Source organism: Mus caroli, chromosome 3 (assembly GCF_900094665.2).
Source record: "Mus caroli chromosome 3, CAROLI_EIJ_v1.1, whole genome shotgun sequence".
NCBI classification, from domain to species: Eukaryota; Metazoa; Chordata; class Mammalia; order Rodentia; family Muridae; genus Mus; species Mus caroli.
The window spans coordinates 98561036-98570231 of record NC_034572.1 but is presented as its reverse complement, the minus strand read 5'-3'; the positions used below and the strand labels follow the sequence as shown (position 1 = coordinate 98570231).

The 9196-nt window shown below is 40.1% G+C and overlaps 1 protein-coding gene across 2 annotated transcripts in view; it reads left to right on the top strand.

Annotated features, from left to right (window-relative positions):
* The window catches only part of Lrig2 (leucine rich repeats and immunoglobulin like domains 2), a 55349-nt gene that overhangs the window by 6585 nt on the left and 39568 nt on the right, over positions 1-9196 (top strand). For both annotated transcript variants that reach the window (XM_021158328.2, XM_021158327.2), the window contains exon 2: positions 8059-8124. In XM_021158328.2, coding sequence (XP_021013987.1) covers positions 8059-8124 — 66 coding nt within the window. The remainder of the gene's footprint in view (positions 1-8058; positions 8125-9196) is intronic.

The following is a 9196-nucleotide window of genomic DNA, read 5'->3' as shown; positions in this document are numbered from 1 at the left end:
AAAAAAAAAAAAAAAAAAAAAAAAAAAACTTACAAATAATGGAAAATGCCTTAGCTTTCTTTATAGTATTGGATATAATCAACATCATTTCCAGACTTTCTCCTTTTATTTATTTATTTAGAGACAGAATCTTGCTTTGTATTGTCTAGGTTGTCCTCTATTTTACTGTCTTCCTGCCTTGATCTCTGAGTGCTGAGGTTATAGGTGTATTACTACACCTACCCTGTTATTTTATTTTTAAAGATTTATTTTATTATTTTAAATTATGTGTATGACTCTCCCACCTTCAGTCATAGGTTATCAATAGTTCCTCTGCCAAGCATGGGGCATGGGTGCTCCTCCCCATTTATGCTGGAATTTTGGCTGGCTCAATCTTGTGCAGGTGCAAGTTCATGAGTGTAATAGCCATACAATAGTCTGGAAGTCAGCATTTCACAGTTCTGGCCACCAGCTCTTATATTCTTTCTGCCTCCTCCTCGGGGCCTAGAATGGATGGCCATGTGGGAGTGGGGAGGTGGACAGATGATTCAGCCACAGCTCAGCACTCACAGTTACTTAGGCTTCCCTCTTCAATCAGGTCTGATGAGTTTTTAAACAATTTTCCCCCCATGATCAGCTATTAAAACAGAATGGAGACATTTAAGATGGAAAAGTAAAAATCCTTTTGTCACATTTACGAAAAGTCACTATTGTTTGCTAGATAGGCGTCTTATACATATATGTATCTTTTTCCTTTCTTTTGAAAACACAAATGAAGCCACTGTATAGTTTGTATAAATACATGTATGTATATTTTAACTGGTGGCAGAAAACTCTGTTGGATGGAACTTTAAGTTATTTAATTTATCTTGATAGCATGTAGGGTTTTTTTTGTTTTTGTTTTTGTTTTTTTTTTTTTTCCGAGACAGGTTTTCTCTGTATAGCCCTGGCTGTCCTGGAACTCACTCTGTAGACCAGGCTGGCCTCGAACTCAGAAATCCCCCTGCCTCTGCCTCCCGAGTGCTGGGATTAAAGGCGTGTGCCACCATGCCCGGCTAGCATGTAGGTTTTAAGATTTTTTTTTTTGTACAATAATTCCTTAGTAAGTAGTTTTCCAAAATTATATGACTACATATGTAGAATAGAGTCTTAGAAGTTGTGATAATGCATGATTCTGGAATATCAAGTACATGATGTTAGTGTGTACTCCATCCAACACGTTACCAGGTTTTTGGTAGTCTATCCATCTTTTTATGCTATCTTTCTCATGGAGTCAGAAGTCAGAATCAATATTTAAGATTATAGTTTTAAATCTTTAATGTAGGAAGCTTGATAAGTAGTAGTGCACGATAAATCCCAGTTGTTCCAGAGGCTGATCGAGGAGAATTGCAAGTTCAAGGCCAATCTGAGCAATTTAGTGATATTCTGTCATAAAAATAAAAGTGAAAAGAGAGGACTGGAGAGATGGCTCAGAGGTTAAGAGCACTTGCTGTTCTTATAGAAGAGATGGGTCTAGTTCTTAGCACCTACACAACAGCTATAACAGTCTTTAACTCCAGTTCCAGGAGATTCAACACCGAAGATTTATTTATGAATTTGTTTTAATTATGTGCTTATATGTGGGGTATATGTATGTGAGTACAGGTGCCTTTGGGGACCAGAAAAGGCCTTTGGATCCCCTGGAGTTAGAGTTACAGGCAATTGTGAGCTGTAAAATGTGAGCTCTGGGAACTGAACTCAGGTCCTCTGCAAGAGTAGTATGTACTTATAATCCCAGAGCCAACTGATTAGCTAAAAAGTAAACTACAAGAAATAATAAAGTAAGTAAGTAAGTAAGTAAAATAAAGAGAGGGCTAGGCAGTTATACAACTGAGTGGTAAAATGCTTACTTAACAGCTGTAAGGCCTGAGGTTCAATTCCGGTACTGCAGGTAGGTGGGAGAATAGCTGTATTAGCCACACACACACACACACACACACACACACACACACACACACACACCATTCATTAGATAATAATAGCTTTCAGGCTACGGTCTGGCTAGTCCAACAAGGGGTTGTTTTCTGACTAAAAGTTCAGTAATCCAGTAGTTGTTCAGCCCATGAGGCCGAACATGTTTTCAGCATACACCAGAATTCCAAAGAAGTAGCTCTCATACTACCACTGAAGGAATGGACTTGCCCCAAGAGTGAGGGCAGTGGTCAAAAAGCAAGAGCTTCCTTCTTTCATGTCCTTTATAGGCTGCTGCTAAAAAGGGTGGCCCAGATGATAGATTTAAGTGTGTCTTCTCCTCGAATGTTCCAATGAAGAAAAATGCCTCATAGGTATTTGGATTTTGGCTAATTCCAGATGTAATCAAGTTGACAACCATGAATATCCATCACACTAAGGTAGGGGAGTAGTTTCAGCTAAGGTTTTGCCTTGGGAAATGGATTATACCTGCATGTTTAGTAGATAAATGCTTAACAGAGATGGTGCTGGTCCATTGTTTTGTTTCAGATACCTTTATACATAAACCTCTGTGTTAAATCATTTTATTTAGATACTTAAACTAGTCCTATAAAGTTGGTGTTGGTATTCACAATTTATATTAGAAGGGATTCAAGTGATGTATAGAGAGGTTAAGTGATTTGTCTGCGCTTTCTGATCTGGCTATGCAAAGACTAGGTTCTTGTTTCCTATATTGTTATGATAGTCCCAAGAAGCAGTACTTTAAGTGGTTAAGAACCTAGGGAAAGCAGTGTAGGCATGTAGGTTTGTAATCCAGCTAGCTACTCAGGAGGCTGAGGAAGCAAGATTGCAAGACCTGCCTGGCAGCCCAGCACTCGGGAGGCAGAGGCAGGCGAATTTCTGAGTTTGAGGCCAGCCTGGTCTACAGAGTAAGTTCTAGGACAGCCAGGGCTATACAGAGAAACCCTGTCTCGAAAAACCAAAAAAAAAAAAAAAAAAAAAAAAAAAGAGACCCTTCTTCAGATGAAAAATAAAAAGAGAGCTGGAGATGCAGCTCTACTGTTACGAATCGTAATGTAGATATCTGTGTATTCTGACAGGTTTAGAACCACTTATATAGCAATATGAGGTTTGGGGCTTTTTTTTTTTTTTCTGTGGTGGTGGCAAAATAACCTTACAGAAGTAACTTAAGTGGGAAAAGAACTATGAAAGCATTATTTTGGCTCTTTTTTGTGTGTGTGTGTGTGTGGGGCAGGGTTTGCCCTGGCTGGCCTAGGACTCACTTTGTAGACTAGCCTGGCCTCAAATTCACAGAGCTCCACTGGCTGCTGCCGCCCGAGTGCTGGGATCAAAGGTGTGCATCACCCGCTGCCTGACTTGGCTCATGGGTTTGAAAGATATAGTCTGTCATGGAAGGAAATGTGTGGTGTCAGGAGCAGTTTGTACTGTAGCGGTGGAGATGTGAGGTGGTTGGTTATGTGGCATTGATATTCAGGAAGCAGAGCCCAGGTGGGAAGCAGAGCTGACCCATTATCCAGTCCTACCCTCCAGGTCTCATTTACTTCTGCTAATGCACAGCTTCCCCAAACAGCTTCACTGGCTGGGAAAGTGTTCAGCCACGTGAGCCTGAGGTGGACATTACATTTGCATACAGCAATACTGTGTTAGAAATAGTACAAAGGAGACCAGAGAGTTTTGTCTGTATGGTGTACTCTCAAATTGTACTGTGGCACTAAACCTGGGTCCTCTGTGAGACCATCAAGTTCTCTTAACTGCTGAAACATATCTCTAGACTATGGTTTTGGTTTTGGTTTTGGTTTTGGTTTTTTTTTTGTTTTTGTTTTTTTTTTTTTTTTGAGATTACATCTCTCTGTGTAACCCTAGCTGTCCTGGAGCTCACCTGCAGATCAGGCAGACCTAATAGTTTGGTGTATGCTGGGCAAGCATCGTACCAGTAGACTATATTCCTTGCCCTTTAAAAAACAAAAAAACCAAAAACACAAGTTCTCACTAGGTTGTCTAGGTTGTTCTCCAACAGTCTTCCTATCTCAGCCTTCCAGATTTACAGTTCTGAGCCACATTGCTTGGCTAGATGTGTGTGTGTGTGTGTGTGTGTTTAATACCCTTTGTAAAAGACTCCCTTATTGGGGGCTTTGTTGTTGTTGATGTTAATAATGCTGTTGGTTCTTGAAAACAAGAAAAGATTATTGACACAGAAGTGGACAGACCTGACTAGGCAGAAGAAACTGTACTCTGTGACTGCAGGAATTCTTTGTAGTTGGCTTGCAGAACTTGTGACTTCTCTGAGCATTCTGTAAATAATTTACACCCTGATGGCACTGCACAACCACAGTAATGGCACCTCTGGCTCCGGATGATATAAGCACTTTAATAATTCATTGCTTATTGCAGCTGCTTCCCTGTAGCATGAGTGGGAGGGGAGGGCCTTTACATATTAGTCATACATTATTACTCATATTTGTAGTGTTAGAAAATGCAGGAAAGGCTATTGATTGCTAAATACATTTTGGAGATAGTTGAAGGGAATAGTTGGGGCTTTCATTCTATCAGTGGCAATGCCTGTGATGCCTTACTAAACCCTAAGTCTTCTTGGTTGATGATGATGATGAATATGTATATGTATGCATATCTATTTTGCATATGTGTGCGCATATATGTCTGTGCAGATGTGGGTGCACATGTGTGCACGTGGGTGAAGGAGGTTCAAGGTTGATGTTGGGAGTATTCCTTTGAGCAGGGTTCCCTCAGTGGGACCCAGAGCTCGCTGAATTTGTTAGTCTACCTTTCCAGGATGGTCTTGAGATCTTGTCGCTGATTGTAAGTGCTTGAATTACAAGTGGGCTTTCAGGACCATGTGGCATTTATGTGGGCATAAGGGATCCAAACTCTGGTCTTTATGATTGCATGACAAGCATCTTTTATCTCCTCAGGTTGTTGGTAGTTAACTCTTGATTGCACTCCTTCCTAAGAGTTCTCCCATGGATATCCCTTAGTGTTAATATAGAGAGTCCTTAACCAATTAATTTCTTTTTTTTTTCTTTTGCTTTTTCTAGATGTGTTTTCTCTGTGTACCACTGTCTGTCTGGAACTTGCCTTGAACTCAAGAGATCCGCTCTCTGTCTCTGGCATGCACCTCCACTGCCCTGCCCAAACAATTTCTTTTAAATAAGATACTTTAAAAGATAGTTTTATATCAGTACTTTCACTTAAAAAAAAAAAAAACAGCAACAATGCTTAGTTTTGTCCCCATGTAAATTAAGCTCTTTAAACGAAAGTGGCTAAGATACTGATGGGCAGGCATGAATCTCATTGCGAGCAAATTGTTCAGCTGTGTCATCCAAATCTTCGTGCACTTGCCAACTGCCTGTGGCAGCACAGGGAGACAGGTTGATCTGTAGTGTTTCTCTAGTGTGCCCCTATCGATAGCCATATTGTAACATGCAGTAGGTCTCTTGGGCAGACAGCTTAGGTGGGCTAGGTTCTACTTGAGCATTGTAAAGATGACAGGAATCATCCAGGTGAATTTTTTAAAAGATTGTTTAAAAATTTAAACTCATGATGAACTTTAGTGAAAGTTCTAATAAACTGCTTGCTAGAGATGGGATGAAATTTTAAATAAACTTTTAGTTTTATGTATCTTTGGATTAGCAAGTTATTAGCTTTTTGCTTGTTTTATGTATAAGCACAGTGAGGAATATTTGCCTTGCAGTTATGTGCTTATTCATCTGGTAGTACATAGAAGACTTCAACTTAATAAATATTAAACCAGAACTGTCACAATCATCAACATAATTTGAAGATTTATTACCTTCCCCGGAAGCTAGATAGCTCTTTTTAGGAAGACCAGATTCCTTGACTGGGTCTTGCTATGAGCACAGGTTAGCCTTGCACTATCCTTAGTGTTAGTGTTTATGTTTTATGTATTACTTCTGCATATCCAGCTTAGTTCAAGTTACAGAAACTCTCATTTTGACTTGTGAAATCTACCTTCACATTTGTTTACAGCTGGCTGGTGTTGGTGGCACATGCCTTTACAAGGCAGGTGGATCTCTGTGTTCAAGATCAGTCTCGCCTACAGAGCTAGTGTCAGGACACCCAAGGCTCCATAAAGAAACCTGGCCTCAAAAAAAAAAAAAAATTGTGAGCCAGGTGTGGTGGCTCACGCCTTTAATCCCAGCACTTGGGAGGCAGAGGCAGGCGAATTTCTGAGTTTGAGGCCAGCCTGGTCTAACAAAGTGAGTTCCAGCACAGCGAGGGCTACATAGAGAAACCCTATCTCAAAAAAAAAAAAAAAAAAAAAAAAAAAAAAAGAAAATTGTTTGTAGCTGATCTATTATAATATATTCACTACAAGAGATGAAAAAAAAAAACATTGTTAAGAAAGCAAGGGACAGGGGCTGGTGAGATGGCTTAGTAGGTAAGAGCACCCCACTGCTCTTCCAGAGGTCCAGAGTTCAAATCCCAGCAACCACATGGTGGCTCACAACCATCCGTAAGGAGATCTGGCGCCCTCTTCTGGAGTGTCTGAGGACAGCTACAGTGTACTTACATATAATAAATAAATAAATCTTAAAAAAAAAAAAGAAAGCAAGGGACAAAATATGCATTATAATTTGTGTAAAAATTTGTTGGTGTATGTATAAAACATTTAGAGGGCTGCAATATACATAGTAGTTCCATTTGTTGCTATTGGAAAAAGATAAATTGTGAGGAAGCTAGTGACAAGGATAGAAGACTTTATATCCTTTTACCTTTTAAAATTTTATTTTATTTTTAATTTTGAGACAGTGTCTCAGTGTCTCATTGTGTAGCCTTAGCTGGCCTGGAACTTACAGAGATCTGCCTAATTCTGCCTTCCTTCCAAGTACACTACCACACCCAGCTTGTTTGCTTTTGAGAAAAGACTTTGCTAGGCAGTCTAGGTTGGACTATAGTTTATGCCCCTCCCACCTCAACCTTCCAAGTGCTGGGATTTTAGGCATGGACCACCATGCCTATATGGTTTATGGATTTTTATTATTGAACCATTACTAATTTATCCTAAATTACTAAAAAAAAAACCCATTAAAATAAAAAAGTATTAGATCTGTTGAAATTTGGACAAATTTATTCATAAGCATTACTTTTGGTAATACTAAAATTCAATTGTACTTTTTTTGAGACATGGTCTTACTAAGTAACCCTGGCTGGCCTAGAGTTTATTGGCAAAGCTCAAATTGAATGATCCTCCTGCCTTTGTTCTCTTAGTGCTGAGATTACAGACAGTTCGCACCATGCCTGACTCAAAATTCACAATTAGGGGCTGGTGAGATAGCTCAGTGGTTAGGAGCACATACTACTCTTGAAGAGATGACGCTTGCAGAGGACACCATTGAATGCCTGTAATACTACCTTCAGGGGAATCTGATGCCTTTGGCCTCCATGGGCACCTGTACTCCCATGTACATACCCACATGTGAACATAATTGAAAATAAAAAGAAATCTTTTGTTTCTTTGGTTGGTTATTTATTTTTGAGACTGAATTTTACTGTGTAGCTCTGGCTGGTCTGGAGCTTGATCTGTATAGACCAGGCTGGCCTGAAACTTGAGCCTGTGCTTTCTAAGTACTGGGATTAAAGGCGTGTACCACAACACCTGGGTAGACTCTGGCCTCAGTGGGCAAGAATGTGCCTGGTCCCACAGTGACTGGGTGGGGTGGTGGTGGTAATGGTGGTGGTGGTGGTGTTAGTGTGTGTGTGTGTTTGTGTGTGTGTGTGTGTGTGTGAGACATCCAGAGGGGTCTTTGCTTTTTCAGAAGAGAAAGGGAAAGTAGAATAGGGAGAGGACTTGAGTGAGGGGGTACTGGGAGGAGATGAAGGACTGATACTGAGTTGTAAAGTAAATAAATAAATTAATGAATTAAAGAAAAAAGTTACCTTTGTAGGACTTAGTATTCCTGTTTTAGTTTTGTACTTCCTCCCTTCTCCTCCCTTCTAGAGCACACTAAAGAGTTGCCTAGGTCTTAGCTCCTCTAGCACTGAGACATGTCTTCCTAGCCCCTATTCTGTTTGGTTTTTCTCTGAGGTCTAGCTTCCACCACTGAGCTCAGTATATCTGTCTTCTTTCAGGGATTTGAGTCATAACCGGCTGTCTAACTGGAACATCACCTTGGAATCACAAACATTACAAGAAGTGTAAGTTATTTTTATTCATTCAATATTAAAGCCTTTGAAGTAACCTAATTATGAATTTGAATATTTTTGGTGTGTATTTGTGTGTCTGTGTGTGCACCTGTGCACTGTAAGTGCTTGTGGAGTCCAGAGATCAACATTTAGTATCTTTGTGAGTTGCTTGTCTACCTTACTTATTTAAAATAATGCTTTTATTTCTTTTGTGAATTTCATATATTTTGATCATATTCTTTCTCTTCCTCCAACTCCTCCCAGATCTTCACATACTTCCCTATATTGCCAACTTCACGTTCTCTCTCTTTTTTGTCTTTGTTTTTTTGAAAAAGGGTTTCACTGTGTAGCCATTGCTGGACAGGAACTCACTTTGTGGATCAGGCTGGCCTTGAACTCACAAAAATCTACTTGCCTCTGCCACCACATCCGGCACTCTTTCTTTCTCTTAAAAAACAAAAACAAGGGGCTGGAGAAATGATGGCTCAGGGGTTATGAGCGTTGACTGCTCTTCCAAAGGACCAGGGTTCAAGCCCCAGCACCCATATGGCTGCTCACAGCTGTCTCCAAGATCTGACACTTTCACACAGATATACAGGCAGGCAAAACTCCAGTGCATATAAAATAAAATTAGATAAAATAGAAAAGAACAAAAACTAAACAAGCAAGCAAGCAAACAAAGAGTCTAATTTGTGTTGGCTACCTCTTCCTGAGCATGGAGCCTTCCCTGTCGTATGGTTGATAGACTCAGTATCACTCCACTGACGAAAACAGGTTTCCTCTCCTAGCAGGTAACCAATTGCAAATAGCTTTTTGTCTTGAAGTGGGACTTTGTGCCCACTTCCCCTTGGGGTTTTTGTCTGGCTTGAGCTTATGCAGGTCTTGTGCTTGCTGTCATAGTCTCTGAGTTCATATGTGCATTTGCCCTGTTGTGTCAAGAAGGCAGCTGTTTCCTTGAAGTTACCCATTACTTCTGGTTCTTAGGATCTTTCTGCCTGCTCTTTTTCATAGACCTCTGAACCTTGATGGGAGGGGTTTGGTATAGATTTTGCATTTAGGGCTGAGCATTCCAAAGTCTCTTTCT